General features: G+C 31.7%; 1 protein-coding gene across 1 annotated transcript; it reads right to left on the reverse strand.

The window, feature by feature from the left end:
• Positions 1 to 1,982: 1,982 nt before the first annotated feature.
• On the reverse strand, positions 1,983 to 26,603 carry LOC132726790 (insulin-like growth factor-binding protein complex acid labile subunit). Its single transcript, XM_060712157.1, has 5 exons — positions 25,463 to 26,603; positions 24,907 to 25,005; positions 7,895 to 9,672; positions 5,568 to 5,683; positions 1,983 to 3,500 (listed from the first exon to the last, which is right to left on the reverse strand). The coding sequence occupies exons 1-5, from the start codon at positions 25,728 to 25,730 to the stop codon at positions 2,756 to 2,758; spliced, it is 3,006 nt and encodes a 1,001-aa protein (XP_060568140.1). The 5' UTR covers positions 25,731 to 26,603; the 3' UTR covers positions 1,983 to 2,755.

Genomic DNA, 26,603 nt, shown 5'->3' on the forward strand with positions numbered 1-26,603 from the left:
CTATAATTATACCAAATGCCAACAAAGCAAAAGAAGCAAGAGATTGTTCAACTATGTGGCAAATGGGTAAATGTTTAGAAAATTTAAATATATACCAACAATAAAATGTTTCTGAGTAATAAAAATGATAGCATTTCTGAGGCATAATGGGCTTTCAAACAGTATCATAACTATATAAGGTTTGGCGGCCATTTTTAACTTTGGAAGTCATGTTGATAGATTATCTTTTTGCTAATATGCATTTACAAACGTGAACTATCATAAATTGGTGCTATTTCATACTGATATAGTAATGACTCTGTTGAAAAACTGTAATATTCTGAAAGTTTGTATATGGCGGTCATCTTGGATTTTGGTGGCCATGTTGGATCCGCGCCTGTGTATAAAAAATGTGTAATATAATAAATTGGTGCTATTTGATACTGTTCTGGTAATGCCTACAGCTGAAAAAATATAAAATTCTGAAAATTTTAATATGGCGGCCATATTGGATTCACAGAATCTGGATCCATGTTTTGAATATAAATAAATGTGAAATATAATAAATTAGTGTTATTCCATATTATTACCCCTCACTTTTTTCGTAATGCTAATTTCCCATAGGCCTCTGGGAGTTATTTTTACTGTTAATGCAAGTGTACCACGTGACTAAGAATTTTGTACTGTTACATAGGTAACAGTATTTTTTAACATATAAAATCTGGTCTCGTGGTCTATTTTCTAAATCAAATGAAATAAAATGGCCGCCATTTTTTTCTCGATTCATTCTTATTTTCAACGTTAAACCCGATAGGACATCAATTTCTTGTCTGGAGTAACTATGACACTCATAAAATTTAGTTGTTTGCACCCTGGTATGCTTTTCGCGTATAAAATATCTTTTTGTTGAATAGTCAAAAAGTGAACATCCGTTTTCAACGGAAGTAATTGCAATGTAAATAATTATATATGTCAAACTGGAACATGCAGACGATTTAAGCATGCAACAAAGGATTTTTTTAATCAGTGAAACGTTACAGATATGGTGGACAGACATAGGATATCATCGTTATTATGTCAAAAACCATGCTAAGAATATTCTGGAAACAGAAGGATCAGATTTCACAGATCATAACCGCGTAAATGGGTTAGTGTTTTGTTTTCTAAATAAAACCTAGCTTATTGTATGTTTATGATTTGTAGATATCACTTGCTTAAAGAATAAAAGAAAAAGAAAACTACTCAAGTAGGCCTAAAGTACACTTAAAACTTAAAAGGTAAGGACAGTTTAGTTATTGTTACTCTTGGGTTTTTTTTGTTACAGTTAGATTTAGTTGACAATTTCAGATCATCAAAGTTTTTTTGTTCGGGGTAATAAAATAAATAACACATGGGTTTGTGGGTAACAGTAAAAATATCATCCCTCGTAAAAATACTGTTACCCTCGGCTACGCCTCGGGTAACAGTATTTTCCTCGGGATGATATTTTTACTGTTACCCACAAACCCATGTGTTATTTATATACTGTTCTGGCAATGACTACAGCTGAAAAACTAAAATATTCTGAAAATTTTAATATGGCGACAAGCTTGGATTTTGGCGGCCAGATTGGAGTCGCACATCCCAGGCTTAAATAAAAAGTATTTCTGTATTTCATGCTTTTCACAAGAGGTGCACAATTTGCCCTATTTTTTGCACGGATTTCTTAGACTATTATACTAAGATGGATATAAAAAGAAAATATTCCGTAATTTTCGGCGCAAGATTTGCACAAGCGCCATATGCCATTTAGATATTATAAAATAACAATTTAGTTAATGTAAGACTATTCTGAGTTAATCAAATTTAATCTACAAACGGAGTACAATTCGCTTTTTTCAGAAAATTTGGCGTTTAATCTATTTCAAACGTTATATCCAACGCAGGCAGCACCGAAAATGAATTGAGAAAAAAAACATGTCCGATAAATTAGTGGTGTTAATAATTTTATGACCAAGACAGCCTTTGACTATTGTAATTTGTGTTTATTGTGAAAGAAAATATTTTTACAACAGTTTTCGTTTCTGTTTAGAAGTAATACAGGGACGGACAGAAACTATAAATAGCAGTATTCAAATCAATACAATTTTTTGTAACATAAAACTATTTCAAAGTGACGGGAAACGTATATAAGTGGTATAATTTTTCATTTTTCGTGAAAGCATACATTATTTTTTGGCAGTTTTCTCGATTACCGTTTGTTTCAGGTACATTTATTGAATCCAATAATCTTATGTGGTGTGGAGGGACTGCGATTGATGGAGATAGAAATATTTTTTTTCCATTTGATGAAGATCTGGACTAATAACTTGTGTGCAAATTTCAGATAATTCACTTTCTCAGTTTTTTTCTAAAATTCTAATCGTGTAAAATGACCTAAGATAAATACCGTTAAACGCTTTTAACTCAAACAGGAATTGCTCAAAATGTTGATTATCAATTTATTACTAAATATATCTTTTTATTATCATTTGCATATTTTCCGTTTTTTTTTTAGGATTTTGGAAAGGATCTCATCTGATACTTAAGTAAATAAATTTACTGTTCAAAATATTTTGGTTCTCAAATAATATAATAGACTACATATAAAAATAATTGGCAAATAATTCACACTTTGCCTATTATTGCATGTTTTAAGGCCCTCTGTTTTGCTAAAAAAGAAAACAGCCGGGTCAGTTCATGACATAGGAAACAATTTTTTTATATATATTCGATTGCCCTACAACTTTTTGTACGTTTACACGTGAAGAACCTTGTCCGATTTCAACACACCATTCAGGCTCAAATTTTCACATAAAACGTTTGTCTTTTTATCTGTTGTAAGAAATCGACATTTTTTATCAATTTCATATATTGTTGCTGCTAACCATTCATTCACCGTCCAGAGAGGTGTAAACTTTGAACTCTTCAATTCCGTTGAATTAACAGTGATCCCTAGGCCAGCTAGATACCATATCCCTTGGTAACGGAGAGAAAGTGGGGAACCTTGCATATTCAACTGCTCAGGCGTTTTGACTCTTACACAAATACTACCGTTGTTATCACATTTCTTAGCAATCTTTCCTCTTTTTGCTAGAAGTTTCCACTTTCGTGTCTCATTCGTATAACGCCTCACAGTAAAAATTGCTTCCGGAATGACGGTTGCAAGCTGGTGATACTGTGAATGCGTTAAAATGCATGGTAATGTTTCCGAGTCGTCATATGTTCTCTTTGTTGCCAACCGAATTAAACGCAAATCGAAATCATTCGCCGTTTGGTCGGTGGAGTAGTCTATACTGAGAGCTATTTGTCTTGATTCTTTTCTTCCTACTTTTGCTATAACTTTTGAAGAATTATAAGGTATATACGACTGAAAACAGGTACGGCGTGTTAACACCCAGTCACTTGTTAAGAGAATTCCGTTACAGACACGACTTATGTTGCTCTTATTATCCTCAGCTCGGAAACTAACATGCCAATTTCTCGCCTCCCGTTTACTTTTCCTGAAATACATCACATATAAATAAATGGCTGTTCCTGATTTGATTTGAAAATGTTTTAATGTCTTCAAAATATTTATGTAAATCAAGTAAAGTCTGACAGGTACACATTCAATCATACTTCTTGCCATGATCTTTACATACATATCTTATAATATGTAAACTTATGCACTAAGTAAACTAATAAGTAAACTAATGCTCATGCACGACTATTCAACTTTTCTTAAAGAAATATTTGTAAACAAAAGATTGCGTGTAGCCAATTTATATTGCACCCGGTTTTATATAGATTTAAAATGAAGGAAACGTTATCTTAATTAAATGCACACAGACTTAAATATTAGTACATGTGGTTATTATATATTATTGTTAAAATTTGCGTGATAAAATTAGCAGTTAAGCATATTTATGTAAAAAACGATAACAAGACCCTCCGCCGGGCGAGGGCAACGCTCGATCTTTTAAGCAAACAAATAAACGGTTAACACAATTTTTTAAAAGAAAATTGAAAAAAAAATCAGTGAAAATTCAACAATTTGACCTTCAAGGTCAAGGTCATACATGAGTCGAGGTCAATTTGAGTTTAATATACATAAAGGTCTTGACCTAAAAGATGTTGTGTCTAAATATGAAATTAATCTATTTATAAATAACAGTTAAAGTCAGATACAGAAAAAAACATAAGAATTTTATTTAATTGATCTTGACGGTCACGGTCAATTAAAATTCGAGTTTAAGTATAAATCAATTCAATAGTCAAGATCAAGGCCAGTATCACCTTTTAGAATGATTATGTCCAAAAGGTTGTTTTGTCCAAGTATGAAGATAATCCATGCATTAATTACAAAGTTACAGTCAATTATAGCGTAAGTTTGAATATAGTCAATTATAGCAAAATTCAATAAAAATTAATAATTTTACCTTCAAGGTCAAGGTCATAAATCAATCAAGGTCAAATAAGGTTTAATACAAATAAGGGTCTTATCATAAAAAATCAAATTAATTCCATTTCTTATAGCCATTTACTGCAAAAAAAATCAATAATTTGACCTTCATGGTCAAGGTCTGTTATTAGAGAAGGTCAGAGTTTGCCTGCTAAACTAGAAGGTCTATCCTAAAAAAGATTGTTATGTTCAAGATTGAAGACAATCCATTTAGAATTAAGTTATACCCACTAATCAGCAAACATCAAGCAAAATTTAGACATTTGACCTTAAAGGTCAATGTCATTTATAAATGAAGATCAAATTTAGTCTGGTCTACTTGAAGATCGTGTCCCAAGTCAAGTATGAACGGACGGCAACAGGAACATTTGTTCAATATAATCATTTCAGTAAGGCAAGAAATCATAACTCTTGGTGATTTGATCCCTTTTAACTCATAAATATTGTAAAATTAGTCCAAACATAAAAAGAAGAATTATATTGTAAACCACTGTGGTTCAAATGTTTCTACATAACAGTGAAGATCATATGCCATTAAACAATATGTGCAGTTTTTGTTCTGTTGATATCAATTGCTGGGATAAACGAAGCATTTTAGGAAGCAACCCTCTTTCATTCTATTCAGGGTGACCATATACATGTATTAAAGTATAATATAATGATTTAATCAAGAGTTATAAGATCAAACGTATACAGTTCAATATTATATCTTTCAGAATATATATAAGTAGTTTGAAAGGGCCTTTTGGTCAAACATTTTGGCGTCATAGTAAATGATTAAAACTACAAATTAATAGTACAGAAGAAAGGTGTTATTGTAAATCACGTTGAGCAGTTGATTGACAGTGCCACTGAATATAACATAACAATACATGAAATTAGTGAATAGGGATATATAGGCAAATCATTACAACTGCGAAAACATCTTAAAATGATGTCAAATTCAATGTGGTTTACACACTGTGATTCTATAACATCAAAAGCTTTGATCAGACAATCCCTAGTAGAGGACATTTATATAGCCGGAGATCAGCATTTAAGTGACCGGAGGATATTGCAAAAGTCCAAAATCGAAAATCTTTAAATGGAAATTTGATTAACTATTTTCGAATTCTGAAGATTTTACCTCATTATATCATCCTTGGCTTGCTTTGTATATCGTATCTGTAGATTCTGACACATGAACATCTTTGAAACAGTACTATTATCACAACGGAAGTTTCTTATAGCTACATCGCTTATCTAAAACATAAAAAAATATTTAAAATGTGAAAACAATATTTCCTGGTTAATAAGATTGAACAGACTCGAGAAAAAATGAAAGCAGCCTTGTGAAAAAATTGATTTAAGTAATTATAGAATATATAATGTGTTAATTGCAATAATATAGAATACATTAAAGTACATCAAGTAACTTAAGACGTGCAAGAAACTATTGGATAAGTACGTCGAGAAAATTATATTTTAATATAAATAAATATATATCCAAATACGTCATTTATTTGCGTAATGAATTTATTTTTTCCTGAGGCCAAACAAATTATATTTCTGAAAGAAGGAACCATTAGAATTCTGACATTATACAAAGTTTGACAGTGAAAGTACCGTTGATGTAATTTAGAATAAATGTTTTAAGCTTCTCTGTTTTAGGATTCATACAATTTTGAAATATAGAAGTTACACTTTCCATAGAATCAATTAGCTAAAGAAAGAAGAGTAGAAGATAATGACGGTAAGCAATTCTAGCATAAAATTTCATGACATGTCGAAATAAAATACAGAAAATAAAGATAAGTTCGAATCTTACACTGAATCTTACAAATATCCTCTATATAATACAGCTGTGAAACTTGATATTGATAGCTCAAACATTTTATGAGTTACAAAGTTAAAAAAAACCACAACACATAACTCCAAAATTATACAAAAGAGAGTTATGAGACACGTGAGATGTGACCACATTATATGAAGTTTTAGATTTCAAGGTGTTGTATTCCATTCTATTCCGTGACAAACGCCGGACAGACTGACCTAAGTGACGTAATTCGAGATGAAGGATTTTACACAAATGAAGCAATGCTAATTTAAAATTAAATGGGTTTGGATAGTTTTTTTGTTGTTTTTTTTTATAGTCAGAAGTTTTAAAAAAAACTAAACCATGACATGGACTGCTAATATACTAAAGGACTTTGACAACGCATGTATACTATGAGATTTTACTAGAAAATATAATAAAAAGGAACTCATCAAATGTATACAAATTATCTACGGGTTGACAATGTGATGAAGTCGTTGATTAGATGGCATCACATTCCCGTGTGCTAGTAATCTAGATAGCGCTGTGAAAGCATATGGACATTAAAACGGTGACGTGTTTATAATACATCTGTAACATTCTTCATCTAGATCCTTTATTTTGATAGTCTTTAAGACGTCTCTTCTTACCAAGATTAGGGCATTCAACAAAATGTGTTTTTTAAAAATGAAAATTGGTTTGCATGATCTTTCATATGCTGATACTGACCAGTGTTTAACAATGTATTCCATTTCCTGTACATGTAAAACATTATATCCCATTGCAGAAAATACAAAAAAATAATTACGTAACTTTGAACCCAATAATTGAAAAAAGTGAAATTTAAATGACTTCATAAGAAAAACAAGTACCGTATGAAAGTAATGTACCCTGAACTTTTCTTGTGTTAACAGTAACAATGTATTCACAAGTTGTAAAAAGTGTTACTTTTGATCACCGTTTTTATAATGCGATCATTTTATAATCACTGAATAATTTTTTGATCAGTAAATAGGTTAAACAAATTTGTGTGAATATATTTATAGTTGTGAAAAATTTAAATACATGTATATATACGATTATACATACATTATAAAGTGTCTCAATACACAATCATTCGATAATGGAATTATTGCTCTGACTTTCATCCTACATTTTTTCCAGTAGTAATATGTGCTTCTTGAATTTTAATCTTGATTGTTTGATTCAAATGAAATATATTGAGATATATACTTGTTATATACAAACCTAGAGTCATTGATTTCTAACTTGTTAAAAAATACCCTTTCGATATGCAGAATAAATTAATCTAATTTACACATTTTAATTCAGGAATTATAGACGACATGTTCTAATAAAGAGTAGAAAGTAGAAAATAAAATGTTAAGTTAAGAATAAGAAAAATGTGCAAGTTTGTGTTATATGACATATTACAATAAACATTAAAAAGTATTTAAAGTAATGGTGATCAGTAAATTAAATATAGAAGTATATATTCAGAAAATTTAAAAGTTTGCTTGTAAAAAAAGACATGGCTGCAAGTTCATTAACAGAAGAAGGAAAAATGTGAGATTAAAAGTAAAACTTAGGAAAAAAGTTATTTCTTGCAAATAATGATACCATATTATAATACAGGAGACATTTCAGGTGTAACTTACCTTGACTCCATACAATGAAGACGGTGCCCGACAGAGTGTGTTAAAGCTTGACCTGCCTAAACGTATTTTATATTCTGAGATATATTTAGGTAGCCAGTCCAATCTACAGTCACAAGACCAGGGGTTGTTGTCCAGGTAGGCATTACTGATTGGCTCCAATATATTTATGGCATTTGAAGATAACGTTTGTAACTGATTATAAGAAAGTATAAGCTCCCTCAAAGTATGTGTTCTGTGCTTGGGGAACTTTAACTCAAATAGACGGTTATATCCAAGGTCAATGCTTTCAAGTTTCTTAACCAAACCCAAATCGCCAAAGTCGAAGGTAAACAACAAGTTGTTGCTTAGATGAAGATGTGTCAAATCTGAAAGATGTCTGAATGCATTTTTTGAGATACTTTCAAGTCTGTTTGACTTCATATTAAGATCATCTAATTTTCTTAACCCGACGAAAGAATTGTCCGAAATCACTGATATTTTATTGTTTTCTAATGAAAGAGAGTACAAAAGTTTCAAATTGGTAAATAATCCATCTTCAAGAGTTGAAAGTTTGTTGTTATTCATCATAAGATTTTGCAAGCTGATTAATGTATAAAACGATTTACTATGTATGGTCTTAAGTTTATTATGTCCAACATTAAAGAATTTTAGATGTGGAAGGCCATATAATGAATATGCATTTAATGATTTAATCCTGTTGTACTGTAGACTTAGCCATGTGATTTTTGACAGTTGATTTAAAGGAGCTACTATAAATGCATCATTCTTGACCTCTGATATAATATTGTGTTCCAGATTTACCTCTTTCAGCTCCATTAAACCAGTAAACGTTTTACTTTCAACGACTTTTAGTTTGTTGTACGACAAGTCCAATTCCTGTAGCAATGTTAAAGGATGCAACGCTGCTTCTTCTACATCTTTAATTGAATTCTTTGATAAATGAAGAACTCTCAATAATGGTGTTGATGTAAACGTTTTATTGTTTATAAACGAAAGTTTATTTACGCTCAGGTCAAGGTTATCCAAAGAATCTAAGCCAGCGAAACATCCTGGTTCAAGTTTATTAATGTCGTTAGTTCCGAGGTCTAAATTTTTAAGTCTAGATAAATTTCTGAAAGCTTCGTTAGATATGAGATTTATTATGTTGGCAGAAAGGTGCAAATCCTCAAGACTTGTCAAAGTTTTGAATGAGCTCGGATCGATACGTGTAATTACGTTAGCACGGATCTCCAGTCTTCTTAATTTTGACAGCTTCTCAAACCATCGGGACCTGATGTACCATATCTGGTTCTCGTTCATCAGTAAATCTTGTAGATTTACAGCACCGTCAAAAACTGAATCATAGAATGTTCTAAAATTATTCCTTGACAAATCGAGATACTGAAGATGTTTCAGTTTTTGTAACACAAAATTGTGCATTGCAGTCAACTTATTTCCATTCAGAAACAAGTACTCTAAATGGACAAGTTGACTGAACACATTTGGTGATAGAAACCGTATCATGTTGTCAGAGAGACGTAACTCAATCAACTGGCTGAGTGAAGAGAAAGCGGCGGCAGATATATGACTTATGTTATTGTTCTGTATAGCAAGATGTTGGACGTTTGGAAGATTTCGGAATATATACGGATACAAGATGTAGATGTTGTTTCCTGTTATCATTAGCTGGTTTAATGTCTCTCCGTTTTCAAATGAGCTCTCTCGAATATACGTTATCTGTGTTTGTCCGTTATCAGTCACGCTGCTACTATCTCCAAACAGTGTCAGCCTTTTTACACCTGAATATTAAAATTAAAATACATATTGATTGATATTTAAAAATAATATTATCATACCGTGTTTATATTGAAACTCAAAGTTATAAACAAAGTAAACCCGTCTGAATGAAAGACATGACAGACTGTACCATAAAAGACGTAAGTTACTTCAGAGTAAGGTCATAACATATTTTTAGCGATTAATTAACGGTGATTTTTCGTAAATGTAAAAAAAGTATGTTAGTCCTTAGTTTTTCATGCAAAGTCATATAGAAATGTTAGCATATCTTGTATAACAATGAGGTTGTAATTTCTAGTAGGGCTATTAATCTTGAATAATGGAATACTTTAAGGTGTATGTGTTTCTAAACAATCCTGTCGTGTTTCGGTAAGTGAACTCAATTTCTAATGCCAACATCTACGCAGTCGGTAAGGCAATTATTTTTATAAATACTTGACTAATATGCAAAGATATATAAAAATTATAACATTATATCAACTAAATACATCAATAATCATATAATATATTAGACACTTAATGAACATCATAAACTAAGGGATAAGTTCTGATATTATTCTCGTTATTTGGACAAAATTTGAAACTCATATCTGTGTAAAATAAACTAAGAAATTCCACCGATGTTCTAAAATCTTTTCCCAACCCCAACAGTTGATAAAAAATGTTCTGAACAAACGCTCGCGGATTAAAATCGACTGAATCAGTTGGAAAATATTACGGAAAATAAAAGAGCCTTAAAATATATTCTGTAATTACCAAGGAAAAAATTTTCTATGCAAAGGTTTTCAGAACTGAATTTTTTTTAATCGGTGGTGCGACCCTGATATAGATTATGAACCTGTTATGTTCCTGTTGTCGTAGTTTTGGTCCAAAGACATGCATATTACTTATAGGTTAATAAGTGACATAACAAATAACATTAAATCATATGAAAGCAGAATAATGTTTATTTACTTATTTTCCTTTTATGATAAACATGTCCTGAAGGAAAGGGTAAGGTAATCTGGCATCTTTTCTGTGTGTAAATTTTATATTCTGATTATGTAGAACAAACTCCAATTTGAATATTCTCCTTAATCTTGTATAACTGCTTCAGTGTAATCCATTACAATTGAACGCCGGTCATCTATTGAAAAGTGTTACCTTATCGGTAAACACCTCATTTTCCTTCGGAATTTTAGTTGATACATTTGTTCCTTGCATAGCAAGGATAACATCCTGTTGTTATCTAAAGTCACGGGTTACTTTTCAGAGATGAGTTTATTAGCTAATTTACTTTGTGTTTCATGTCTTGTATGTTAAAACAACAACAACGCAACTGCACAATTTCTAAGGCTGTTACCACATTTGTTGGAAAATCTTTTCCCAACTACATGTATGTCGAAAGTACGATGGAGAAAACGAGTTTCGTTATTTTTCATTATCGAACCTTTGACTTTGCATAATCCAGATTTCTTTATTTTGACATTTTACCATCGTAATTTCGTGTTTACGTTGTTTTGAGGTATGTTTGTGTTGCGATGACCCAAACAGGACACCGATGATGCGATCAACGAAGGTCATAAATTGCATAGCGTAGTACGCAATAGCAAGTTAATAAGCCTTTTAATCACATTCATATATAATTCTAGTACAAGATAAGTTGATATGCAAAAAATAAACCACAAGTATTCAAACATTGAAAAAGTTGTAGCAAGTCGGTGTGTATTTTACGCGCATTATGGTATTTTAGTGCTCAACCCTAATTCATTATTAGTGTTTCACATCATTTGCCGACCAATGACATCACCCAAACTTTTGTCATTTATGTTTTAAGTCGAACACTTCATAGTTAAGAGTTTGGAACTAAGTGCGCATATGTAAACTTGTATACCCACCTCGACGTGACATTGGTAAAATTCTTAGCGAAAACTAAGACGTTGTCAGTGTTTTGATTGTTAATAGTTCATCATTGCATTATATTCAATGCTGGATATGAAACACATGTCCACATATGGATCACAATAAGCATTATGACCGTTATTCCCTTCATCCGTTGGTAATTTTCAAAGAATTGAACGGAAATGGATTTGCAAAATTGATTGATTGTATAGTGCTTTGTGTTTATTTTCTTCATTACCATATTGAATGGTGGACACAACTTTACCCACGGCAACAAAATTTCCCAAAAAGATTGCATTAAATGACATTGCAGAAGTTGGTAACCATAAACAAAAGTACCGCATAGGCATGGCAATATTCGCTCGAATGCAAATTTGTTTAAAAAAAAATTAAAGTAATCAAAAATAAATTTTAAACAAAGAGGATACCTATTTATTTCATTTGTCCGCAACATGTTTTATTTCAATTATCAATATTAAAATATATTGATACATGCCATTATGGACTATTGTTGTATTATATGGGGTAAAGGAAACACAAACTACATAAATAATGTTTGTAAGTTACAAAAACGAATTGCTAAAATCATTTTACAGCAACCTCAAAGATCTCCGTCAATAAATCTATTCGAAACTCTTAATTGGTTACCGTTCCTTGACAGATGTAAATACCACACGGCGGTGCTTGTTTTTAAAACTTTAAATAACATGGCACCGACTTATATGACAGAACTGATGACTTTATCCGACAACAAAATATATAACTTAAGATCTAGGTCACGAAAAGATATTGTATTATGGACAAGACCTAAAACAAATTATATTAAAGACACATTTTCTTATTATGGCATGAACATTTGGAACAATATACCTTTAAATATTCGTAATGTTAATAACCTTAAATGTTTTAAAGAAAATACAAAGCATATCTTGATGTTTATATGAATGAATGAGTGAGTGAATGAATGAATGAATAAATATATGAACGAACGAATGAACGAACGAACGAATGATACAATATACGTATATGTTTAAACAAATTGTTGAGTGTCTGTCGAAAGTATATGAGTTGTATTATTCTAAAAATTACATTTTATACATTCATTTTTCTACCTATGCATGTCCTGTTGTTGTTGTTGTTGTTTTCTATTTCAGAAGGCCACATTGGAAATAAGATATATATGATTGTTATTGTATGTTCTTAATGTGTAACCTTCTTTAAATAAAGATATTATTATTATTATTATTATTATTAGCTATGCTCTTGTCACAAGAATACTTAGTGGCACTGTGGAGTGCAGAACCCAGATTATTTACCTACATGCATCACGGAGTATATATACTGACTGAAAACAACAATTATGTTTGTCTTTTTTGGTTTTTTAAATGATAAAAATTTAAAAAAAAAAAGAAACATTTACATAATATACCAGAAATTCAAAAGCACATAATACAAGACTAAAGAATAATCAAAATGTTATGCTTACAAAGAATTGTCTTATTTTCTTTTTTATTACCTCCCTTTACATTTAAAGCATCGGTACTCACACAAAATACATCCTTTGTTCATTATTCCTACAAAATTGATAATTCTACTTCTACAAAGTAATGATACTTGCTAAAAAATGGTTCTGCATGTTGAAGGTTGGAGAAAAAGACTTTTAAAAACATGTTCTAGTATACTATATAAATCTGTACACATGTCAACTGTGCCAAACCTACCCATCCCAAACTAACCCACTGGGTACAGCCATTTTCCAATATCAGTGAAATGATTTTTGCAACAACTGCAGGGTTCTTCTATGTAATAATACATGCCAAATAACTATGATCTGGGATTTGTAACTTTACAAAAGAATACATACATGAAAATAAGTTTTCTAACTATGAGACCCCTGGGGCGAAACTGACCCCTTGAACATGATTTATATAAATTTGGTAGATGTCAACAAGGCATACTTCATGCAAAATATCTAAGCTTTAACATAAATATAATATTTTGGGGCATATGAAATTGTGTTCTTATTACCTCCCTTGATTTAAAGCTTTAAAAGTTCAGCAATTCAGTGGAAGTCCCCGCTAATTAGCGTGTTTTCGTTCCGCGACACTGCCGTTTAATTTCTTAAATCTCGCTCCGCGCCCTCGCTAATGAGCGTGTTTTAGCTCCGCGCCCCCGCAATTATAACTTGTTGTTTTCGACTTTTCGTTTGGCGGGGTCGCGGGGCGAAAACACGAATGGCATAAATCAGCCACCATAATTTCTTCCTTTTTAATGTATAATAAATGTGTATGACAAATTATCTTTTGGAGAAATTGCTTTTATGGTATCGTGGATTTTTGGCGAAACTAAAAAAGTAACAGGTAACAGGTACATACTCATTGGGATTAAATTTCTTGCAAAATAGATTACAGTTACTGAGTATTTCAAGATAACCTTACCACAGTGAGGAAAATACAAGAAGATCAGAAAATACCAAAATACTTTGATTTTTAGAAGAGTGCACTGTATCCTTAATCTTACACCTTTTAATGGTTTCTGATCATATCAAACATTTGAACAATTTTAAATCACATTAACCATATAATCAATTTTGTATCTATACACAATGGGTAGTCATACGGAATTCCATAAACGACAGCCTACTGTTTACTGTCAACTGCCTACTGTCAACTGCTTACTGTCAACTGCCTACTGTCAACTGCTTACTTTCAACTGCTCAATGCTTACAGCGACTGTTTACTGTTTAATGCTTACTGTTAATTGATAAATGCCAACTGTTACACCTGTCTAATTAATTGCCTGAAAGTAAATGACGGCTTTTTATGTCCTTCTCCCAATGTGTTTATATGTTACAATGAGGCCGTTTGAAACAGTATTAGTCAAGTAATTACTCTGTATCATTTATGAAGACATTAACTGAAACCTTGGAACTTGTTACATTTATACATGTTTGTTTGTTTGTTTGTTTGATTTGGGTTTTACGTCCCACCGATACAGTATAGGTCATTTGGCGACGTTCCAGCTTTACTGGTGGAGGAAGACCTCAGGTGCCCCTCCGTGCATTTTTCAGGCACGAACGGGCACCTGAGTAGAACCACCGACGTTCCGTTAGCTAGCTGGATAGCTTCCTGACATGAAAGAATCCAAAGTCCCTGTCGGGATTCGAACCCACAGCGGTGAGGGGCAAGTGGTTTGAAGTCAACGACCTTAAATACTCGGCCACGAACGCCCTTATTCATACATGTACATGTATAATTCTCGTTTTACTAAGCAGAAAAATAAGTATATATCTTTGCAGGCATCTGGAACTTTTTCCAATCATAGACCTGTAAACTTTATAAAAATGTTATCAAACCAAATATTACAAGTTTTTCTGTCATTAAATCTTTTTCGGTAATTTTGAGCTAACAAATATAACTGCTTGCTTAATTATTTATACATGTTTATTCCTGTTTAAGTTTAGTTACATCTACCATATAACATGTATATTATAATATTTGTTCATTGAATCATATTGACCCTACCTATAACTATAGAGCTTAATGATATTTTTAAACTGAGGCCTTGTAATGTCATCACAACGGTCAGTTTTATGTTCGTATTTTGAAAATAATGCTATAATGTTTCTAGATTATGAATGGTGCTTAAAACATAGATATATAGAGTTTCAGACACAATTATATATTTTAGCACAGAAGGCGCTGAATTTGTTTGGGTCTCAGAATGTCAGAAAGGTGAAGGTTGTGAGATTATAAACCAATTTGTTTTTGTATAGCCACCGGTGCTTTCCAGCGTTGTGACGACCCAAACAAATAACCAGTCACGTCTCGAATTACCAGTAGTTTATTCCGTACTGGGACAGTATACACACTTCATGGTCCAAATCATACATGGAACCGTTTAGTTCTATCTAAAATAGTTCATACTTGTTCTGGTGATTGTAGACCGTACATGTATACCTTAATTCTACAAAGCCTTAGATTTGACTCAAGAAAATGTTACTTTAGTAGATGTTAAAAACTTATTCGACAGATCGAAGCATGCAATTTCTTAGTTTTTGCAGTATTGCCTCTGTTACATTATGATTTTTATAACTTATGAACCTTAGGATAGAAAACAGATATATTGCTGGACGTCCGTAATTTTATTTCATTGTCTTAAGAAAAGAGTGTTTAGGTTAACTTGTAAATCTGTTTTGAAGAAAAATATTCAGATAACTTGCCAGATATTGGAGCTGCAGGTGTATTTCTTATGGAGATATATCGTAATCTTGATCTTCCTAATGCATACTTTTTGCGATCCCATACATTAAAAATTGATGGACTAAGACACTGTTTAAATGTGGACAATGTTGATTTTTTTTCCAAATTGGTCATGTTACAACATTCAACAAACAAACTTTGCTTTATGGTTATCATATATATAACCATTAACATTAACCATTTTCAATTCATTTTGTTATAATTTTGTTTTCCTTGGGGGGGGGGGGGTAAACATAAACAAAATTACAAGAAAATTATGACATTTTATTTCTAAAGAACTTTTTTTATTTTCAATTAAAACGAAAACAAAATACACTTATTGATAATAACACCACATAAAAAGTATGTTTAGACCAGTAATCTAATTTTTTTTTGTATACGCCGTTATTTAAAATAAAAATTATGACACGCCTGTAAAAAATCAAAAATCTATATAAATTTTTTTCGGGGAAAGCAATTAATATAAAAGCAGAATTATAATTAAAAGTTCTGTTATGAATTATATAATTGTTATATATTAATGAAAATATCTCTGCAATATAAAGTGATATACACGTTGTAAGAATGGTAACTTAAAAATGCTTCACATCTCTACACTATCACGATGTCTTAGAACTGTTTACCTTAGTTGTCAGACCTTTAAAACCCTAACTTTCATTGGACGATTCTGGCAAATACGAAGGCAGATTTGCTCATTTTTACTTGCGGTAATTGCAAAAAGAAATAGAAACAATAACCAACCTTAAAGTTCACTTTTAAGTGTGTTTGTTAACAAGATACATGTAATTATAAAAATTATATAAAAGATGGATTTAAAAAACACGTCAAAAAAAAATATATTGTTACATTAACATGATCATTTTGTCTATCAGAAATGTTTACGTAAATTTAAATAGTTAAGAATCTATTATTTCTCAGGGTTTTTCAATAGCACAATTGAATTTAAACAAGAGAATAACGATGGCTTTTCATAAAAGTAAAATAAGCTGGTCCAAACTGTAATTCATCACTTCATGTTTGCACTCTTTATGTCATTGAAATATTGAACGTTTTTGAAACAATTTGAATACAGCCAAGTTTGTCTTTGTTTATGCTTTCAGAAGGAAGCCGAGTTAAACTCGCCTATAAGAACCAATACATTTATGTATTCCTTTTCCTCTTCCATTGTAATTTCAATATTTTCATACAGATGTATTGGTTCTGTTACTTGTCTGTGAAGTAAATAAAAGTATAGACTGTTCCTCCATTGAAATGTTTCTGTCAGATTTATCATCCTCTGTACTGGAATAAAATTGATTCTATAATTAACATTCAAAGCACATATCTTTGCAACATAAACTAGAGTGCAATCAACTTAACAAAAATGCATTACATAACATCTAATAAGGAATTACACAATTATAAGCTATAACTTACAGCCAATGAAAACTGAACCAAAATGATCTCGTAAATGAACTCACACATTTTTGATTAAGAGAGAATGTTTAGCCTAAATTTCACCAGTATATTACAGATATTCTTCTAGAAATGTCTTTCATTGTCAAATGAAAGTTTAATAAACTATGAAATTCTAAATATATACATAATGGTCCAGATCTCCGCCTCTCAACCGAGGAATAGTGGGCTCAAGTACGTCCATGTTGATTGTTGAATAAAGATTCTTTGTGAATAAAATATTATTAAGTTGATTTACCCTAAAACGAGTCCTATATTTGACAATTTATCAATCACCTGTGCAAGAGGCACGTGGAACCATTTCATAACATAAACAATGCAGTGTGCAATGGTGGGACGTACACAAGTCATTACAATGAATTCGAAATTACAAATTATTAGGCTGAATTATTAAATAATCCTTTTTAATTTACTTACCATTGTTTTCCAAGCAGATTTTTTTCAACAAAATGGCGGGCGCACATGTGTGTACATTCGGAATACTTCTATTTGATCCATACATAGACTTAGACTGCCAATAAGCAGTTAGCAGTAGGCAGTGAGCAGCAGGCTGTCCAGTTAGCAGTAGGCAGTGAGCAGTAGGCTGTCGTTTATGGAATTCCGTATAGTCAAGTGTTCAACGTTAATTGGAAAAAGTCGATACGATGCCACAGGGCACGTAAATTATTTTTACATATTTATCTTTATCGCAACAATCTATTACTATTCATAGGTTAAGTGGAGAAATAGCTTTTAAATATTACAAGTTATAAATGTGTTACACACAATCCGTTAATACCAATACATTAAAAATTATGAGTATATGTACCATAACCACTGTCCGCTTGCAAACGAAACGCGGATTTAGACTGAAATGTAGGTAAAATAGTTCCGTTAAGATCGAATATTGGAGAAATTTTTATTGCTTTTTTTGTGGAAATTACAAGAAACAGATTTTACCCGGTATACTCATCACTTATTTCACGGTAATGGCATATTTTTACGTGAACAGTGTTAAAAATTGACATATTTTATTCAAACACCTATACAATAAAGATTTTGTGCAAAATATTTTAAATCTCTAGATTTTTACGTAAAACAGAACAACATTTCTGCAAAAAGTAACAATTGTCCATTAAATTTGTGCATACGTCTGAAACAATCATCATTTTCTAAATGTTCTTATTTGTTGAAATATAATTTTGAGTTACAAAGTAAAAATAGTTTTAATATTTGAAATTAAGCAAGTTAACATGTAGAAATTCTAGCTGAAACATGATTTTGTTTTAGCTGAAACATGAAAAAACTGAAATGTAACACCATTTACCGCGATTAAAATGATGGCATACTGTTTTCAAAATGGCCGACACATGGTCTACGTCTGGCCCATTAAAACTGATTTTGACTGAACATATTGTTGTTTTCTTGTGTCTTATGACAATTTTTGTACTATAAGTTTCATTTGTTGTTTTCTTTCTTGTTTCAAAGCGTTAAGTACCGTGTTTTAAGAGGAGCACAATATTATGTTTCTTTGTAAAAAAAACTGTTTTGCGGTTCCATTTTCCGCGAATATATAGGGTTGTTTTGAACTGTTGGGGATAGAAGTAAAGCGAAAGAATGGCAAAACTTTCCGCCAAATACGCTGCACCAATTAATGTGTGGAGTACACCAGTACCTCCACAATGAGTGTGGTAAATATTATGTTAATTTTATGAAAGAAGGAACTTTAATGGCTTCAGACAAAGCTTAGATACTAGAATGAAAGAACAGAACATGTAAATTGCCTAGCTTCACAGTTTTAAGTATGTGAGAACAAAGAGCAAAATTTACATTATATTTTCTTTAATTTTGGTCAACGTAAGAACTCTCAAGGTGGGTGGAAATAGTCGAAAATGTATCCAGGATCCAGTTAGGTACTAGATCAAAAGATGCCGTAAATGCGTAATTGATCAATGCGCAATTCACGCCCTACAGGAACGCCTTCACCGGTGTGTATGACATGCGCAAAAGGACCTTTTTACAACCGTCGATTTACTAGACTGAAAAATAGGTTGGCGGTTTTTAAAAGCCGATTTACCAAAGCAAGTTTGAAATACTGCGATTCTAATAAATAAACATATTTCAAACACTAAGCATACTTAGAGAGTCAAATGCATTGAAAATGTAGCTGCGTAGTTTCTAAATAGTTTCTAATCATGTGGGTTACATGCAATATAGTGATAAATCTTATACGTATTACACTATATTTAAATTTGTCCTCGAATTTCTAATGGGTAAAGAGAGCAATGTGAAATTGCAACCGCAGCAATAAACTATCACGGTGCCAAATGTCACAGGGTGAAAAATGTGCAGCCTGACCGGGACTCGAACCTGGGACCCTCGAAAAACCGTACCGCGGCTCTACCGATTGAGCCATCCGACCGCTTACTCACTATCCCCCTGAATAGTTATGACCCGTGACATATCATATAAATGTTATTTAATATTTAAGCTGCTTCCTTTCAGTATTATATGAAGGTATAGTACTTCAGCAAATGTGCCACGTATTCCGAGTCATAATGTCAGCTTATTGTACTATTTAATATCGGTAAAACACACAATTTTAGTTAAAGAACGGTATCCAGGTCATTTTTCTTATATCTGACCCAAGAAAGAAAGACTTTCATTGAAATATTTGTCATTAAAGTATGTCATAGCAGCCTCTTTTGCGCTATTTCTTCCAATTTGATTAGCATGTACCTTAAAATATATCGGTCCTTTAACAACTTTAACAAAATGAAGCGGACATTTCCTCTATAAAGTGATACCTTTCAGCCTTACTTGCACAATTATTGCCCTTTTCAACATTCCTACGTTACAGGATACATACGATGATTATAATGTAATGCTGAATCTTATGTTCACGTCTTTCTCAACCTAAGATAGTAACTATTGTATGGAGAATATATTAATAAGAGTGTCATGTGCACGTCTTTCCCTACTTAAGACAGTTACTCTTTTATAGAGAATAATAGAATATTAAGTGTTATCTGAGGACCACTTATTTTCCAGATCTTTATACATCACAGTAGCAGTGTCAGGTGCCTGCCGTCAAAAGTGTCCCCGTACTTCACTGCAGTGCTGTTATAGTTTTCTGGTTCTTCGAGATTATTGATCCCAGCACTTTTAAGTGTTGAGAATTGAGTACCGCTCAAGCCGGTGCTATGGGGCGTGAATGATGTTGCACTCTTTCATTATCCCTCATGTACAGACTCAATAAAACCGAGTTTGCAATTTTTATGTAATTTTGCTGTTTATAATGCTTCCGAGTGATCACTTATTTTCCATATAATTATGATGGCCATGGATCGCTCACATGAGAGACTTTCCTAGAAAAGGTAAAGTTAGTAATAGGGTAACTTACGGTTTGTCATTTTGTACACAAGCTGCAATTTTGATTTTTTTTAAATACTTGTTAACGTCTGCTACAAATGTCTCATGCTATTGCCATGGTAATTTCACACAAAAATACTTTACTATTAAGTATGACTATATATAGAAAATGACTACCGGGGCAGAAACCAATCTAGGCCAAAGGAACATATTTTACATTACTTTTGTAGAGGAACAAAAGCTGATACTGCATGTAAAATATCAAAACTATGGTAATTGTTCTTTTAAAGAAGAAGCTTTTAAGACATTCTTACAATACAAGTAAATGACCCTCAGGGCGGTGCCATTTTTGATCCCATGGGCATTAGTTATATAACTTTTGTACAAATATATTAGGCACTGCTACATGCCAAATATCTATGTTCCAGGCAATGTAGTTTCACAAAAGAAGACTTTAATGTATTTCATAATTCAAGACTATTTAAACTGAGTTACTCCAGGGCGGGGCAAATTTCAACCGAAGGAGCATGATTTATATAACTTTTGTAGAGGCCACAAGGTGATGTTTCACGCAACATATCTAAACTATAGACATTTTTAAGACATTTTTACCTTACAAGTCTATGTAAATTAAGTGAGCCTTGGTGTGGGACCAGCTTTGACCCACCTCCAGGGCTATGACTTCTATAACCTTTCTAGATGTTCACTAGGCAGTGGTACATGACGAATACATAATCCCTTGGCATTGTAGTTTTAAAAATAAAACTTTCATTTATTTTCTGAAACAAGTCTGTATAATCTAAGTGGGCAAGGGGGCGGGGTCAATTTTATTACTTTTGTAGAGTTCCACAAGGAGATGCTACATGCACAAGATCTTGAGCTCTTGGTATTGTAGTTTCAAGTGTATACTTTTGTAGAGAAGAAATACCTAGGTATCATTCCTATGAATTTTTGTCAAAATTTATTAAGTGGTTTAAGAGGAGCTATTGTGTTAAGAAATTGTAAATAACGACGAATTACTTACAACGTCGAGCATTTGTAAAACAAGTCCGTTAAATAATAACAAAATATTTACGTTGTCTCTTATAGACTAACAAGACTGCTTTTAACAATAGAGCCGGTATGCAATTGAAATAAGGCCTCAGCTTTAAGGTCAAATTATTGTTTGCTATACTATTGAATGTATTGTATTATATCTTTGGCAAAACTGAACTTAACGTTCACGCATTTTATTAATAAGTAGTTGAACATAATAACACGCTGGACTAATTGTCATCAAGTCTGGATGGATATGAAAACTTACAATATTTTTTAAAAGGACTATTTTACTATTTGAAATTTGTAACAACCTTGTAATTAACTGCTGTATTTGGTTTATACTTGGATTAAACTTTCAAATTCAGTATTCAAATATCACTTTGAGCTTTGAATGACAAATAAATGCATCTATCAATGTTTTTGCATTGGATAAAAAGGAAAAGCCATTTAGGGGACCCTGCTAATGAATGCTCTTGTTTTAGGAATACTCGCTTTTTCGATATTTATCACATTCAGTTAGAGTGAAATTATTATAATCTTTTCGTTGTCAAGTTGAGCTGAATTGTTTATATATTTTTTTAAAAATGACTATAATAATGGGTATTGACCAGTAATTGATAATGAAAGATGTTATGGATAAAATACAACAACTGCCTGAAATATAAAAAAAAACTGACCCAATCTTTTTGATAATACATAAGGATATTTATAGCATTTTCTGTGAGTCACGTCTTTGATTATACACATAACCTAGACTGTGAAATTGGAAACAATTATGGCAAAATCTAAAGTTATTTTGACTTTGACTTGTACACTTGGATGGGAATGATATCACTTTAACTCTTATTGCATTATAAAATTTTAAGTTAATACGCCATTTTCTTTGTGCATGTATTGCGCTTCTGTTATCTGTAAGATTAAAGCATAACTAGCTCGTTGATTCACTTAACTTTGCCAATTAAAAGCCACTTTTACGTTACCGTGTTGGAGCTCGAGTACTTCAATCTGATTGCTCACTACACATTCCAGTAAGTTTAAGTACGTATGTATCATATTTTTATATAACAATAATAACAACTGTTTCCATAGGAAAGAGATTCTCTGATTTGAAAATCTTACATAGTAATAATCGTCATGGTGAATATTTTGTAATGATAACTCGAAATTTCTTAATGTTTTTATGTTTGTGAACTCGCAATTCTTCTCCTTACTTTAACATATTACTGATTCACAAGAAGACAAAAATGAAATATACTAACTGTAAAATTCCATAAGCAAATAAAAATGGTAAAAATCTTAACAATTATATTTGAATAAAAGTAAAGTTAAGGATGATAAGCATGTATATTCATTAAACCACCACAGTTTATGAAATTGAATTGTCTTCAAGGTAACACAGATTATGACTTCTATTAACTCGTTTATGTTAACGCAGATTATGAAAATTAACTTTACTTTTTTAACTTTAACAGTTTATTAAGTTCCAAATTGCAGCCCTTTCAATTAATCCTTTGAAGTTAATACAGTTTATTAAATTGCAATACATTCATCTCTTGAAGGAAATCTAGCTACGGAAGCGTATCAGGGCCTACAGTCGGTGAGATGTTTTGCGCTCAGTCAACTTGTGATCTAGCGGATATACATGCAATACTTTTATACAGCTGATATAACTTATACAATTAAAATACAAATGAATTTCCTACATCTTATATAGAAAATTAATTTTCAATCTTACAGAAGTCAGTTATTTCTTTTAACTTCTTAAAAATAATATGTGTTTGACATTTTATAATTATGTGTTATTATTTCACACTACGTATGATATAATAGATTTTTAATGCTGAAATTTTAGTTATACTTTTCTTAACCAAAGTTTTTCTAAAAATGAACAGTTTAACAGAGATCTTAATATTCAAAGTATTTGTTTCATGGACAATTAATAATTAACTTTGTTCAAATATCGACAACATCACACAAATATAGTGTCTTATTTGAGAATACCAGTTTCTTTTTATTTAAAGCAATATATAGAATGTAGTCATTTTAGTTGTTTGACTTCTTGTGAGTTTTAAGAAAAAATAGCAAGGAAGGAAAAACATTAATTTAAAGAAGAAAATGTAAGTTACCAGGTGCATATCATAAAATATATGAGTTATTTCACGTTTTTGTCGTACAAAAAATAACTGTTATTATGTTTTGAGTTAAGATAATGTGAAATGTCATAAGATGTTGATCAGTAAATCAACTTAACAACGACCTTAGTACTTTAGTACTCCTACTAATTAATGGAGATATTTGCGTGTTGTCTGATTTATAACCAGTCACAATATACCATTATTATTATTAATACATATCTTTATGTGATTATATTGTATATATGTATTTATTCATTTTAACAAAACGGTGCACATTTGTATAAGTCTAAAAAAAATAGAAGTTCTGTTCTGTTCTGTTTATCAAAACTTTTGTACAGTAACGATCACTCTGAATCGATAACTGGGGTGATCGAAATTGACAAATAATCATTTCTCTACATCTTTTTCTCTCAAATGTTTGCCAATAATAGAAATGCCTATGACTGATTGAAAATGACCCAGTCTGTGAAGAGCACTTCGTGAAAATAATTGACATGTTAAAGTATTAGAATATTAGTACATAGTCCTTATATATAGTATATGCATCAACGATATACACAGTAGTTGATATTGCATGAAAATGTAGTTGTGAATTACAACAAAACTGATTCGAAGTCATGATTTGAACGAAGACCTTTTTATTTCTATATGCAACTATCTTTTTTCCAGATACTTTTTTCTTGGAATCGGAACACGCATCTATAGCAAAATAAGGTCGGATTTTCTGTGAAGCTTATACGAGACAAAATAAGGTCGGATTTTCTGTGAAGCTTATACGAGTCAAAATAAGGTCGGATTTTCTGTGAAGCTTATACGAGACAAAATAAGGTCGGATTTTCTGTGAAGCTTATCCGAGACAAAATAAGGTCGGATTTTCTGTGAAGCTTATCCGAGACAAAATAAGGTCGGATTTTCTGTGAAGCTTATCCGAGACAAAATAAGGTCGGATTTTCTGTGAAGCTTATACGAGTCATTTTAATTACAAAGATATGAGCACTCAATTATACCATGCATGTCTCTATATTTTCCTATAAACCAAGTATGTATGTCGATTCTAAAACACGAGTCATGCAAAAACATTACGCTATTTAAGTATGTAAAAAGTAAAGCTTACTGTTAGGGAGAGGTCGTGGTACTTTGTTCAATCCCATACAAACAACATCTCGTCCTTGTAAATTTTTGGCTTCCTCTTTCCATACCGGCGACTCTGTTCCTAAAATGATGAATTTATTAAAAAATATATACAATGTATACATAAAGAAAAAAGAATACATTTACAGAGTATGAAGATGAAGAAAATATTATGTAGTGAAGAAAAAAATGGGGCATTATTTAATATGTTGAATAACAAACTAACTCTTTAAATTGTCTTGAACCGTTATGTTATTCTGTTTATTCGTTCATTAGAACAAACTATGGAAATGATAACAGAATAATAGGCTGTTTAATCAATATGTTTTCAAAACATCATTAACAAGTAATTTATTGCTCTGATATGTTAATCTAATATTTTTACAATATGATGTTAAAAACTGTATTTAAAATAACAAAGTTAATAGTGTACAATAGCATAAACAAACGAAAAACATAGAATTAATGTTAAATTATTATCAAATGTTTTATTTGCATTTTTATATTTTAAACATACAATGTATCTTTCAATAAATCACCTTTGAAAGTTGTCTGAACACCATGCATCCGTCTCATAGACAACCATCTTTCTGCCATGTCCCTATAACTTAGATGGGCGAGCGCGATACATCGACATTGTACTGGACAGTCGTTTTGGACTTTGTCCAATTCGCCTCTTAGACCCTCACTTCCACTATGACGATAATAGCGCGCCGCATTTACATCGGCGTTTAAGAAAAACACAAACCATAAAACAAAAATGTAAATATCCAATTTCATGTTATTTCTTTGTGTAACTAGCAACATTATATGATTCTTTTAATATCACAAAAGCTGCATTGTAGCTTCCCGGCGTGAGTTAATGAAACAACATATTAAAACTGTTTTCCCTAAACGTATATATAAATTCCGGATCTAAGAAACGCAAGGTATCCGAAGTTAATCTCACATATAACGATGTTTTAATTATCAACTTGTTACACATGAAACTCTCTATCAGACATTCGCACAGGCAAAAAGGCAGTCAGTCCCAGTTGCAGCTGCGAAAACAGATTTTTGGATGAATCTTAACATTTTTTCTCACCAGTGGTTAAATACCTCCGGCTGTTGTGCTCAGTGAAGCGTTACAATCCCCTGTCAGCTTCAGTAACTTTAAACACTACATCACCGCCTCAAAGTATTACTTTGTCATCGATATAATTATATTTCAACGTTAGATGTTGTAATTTCTTTATAATGTGCGAATATCGCTTTATATTACTTTGATAATTTGCCTATATTTATTGTGGCTGAATTATATCTTTCGCACGTCGTAATTAGAACAAGGCGAAAACAAACCACCATCTCTCTGTGCGACAATCAAGAAAACGACGTTGAGTCTGAAAAGTTTGTTCAAAGTCACATGTCAACGTCAAAACGACCAACTACATGTCAAAGAAACAGATATCTTATTAATAATTATCTACTATTTACCTAATTTACATAATCTAGTATTGGCATTTGTTACCACTTTTTTTCTTAGTTTTAGTTAAAACAAAAATAATATAGAAAGAAAGCAGCGAAAGAAGTTGTAATTATTATGTAAAATCCATATAAACGCATGTAAAACGATTAGCAAGAAGCGAGCACAAGAAATTACAAAAGAAAAACACGTTTGTTACATGGCTCATCGCAGTGTAA

This window comes from Ruditapes philippinarum, unplaced genomic scaffold, assembly GCF_026571515.1.
Source record: "Ruditapes philippinarum isolate M1 unplaced genomic scaffold, ASM2657151v2 ctg1108_1_1_1_1, whole genome shotgun sequence".
Classification (NCBI taxonomy): Eukaryota; Metazoa; Mollusca; class Bivalvia; order Venerida; family Veneridae; genus Ruditapes; species Ruditapes philippinarum.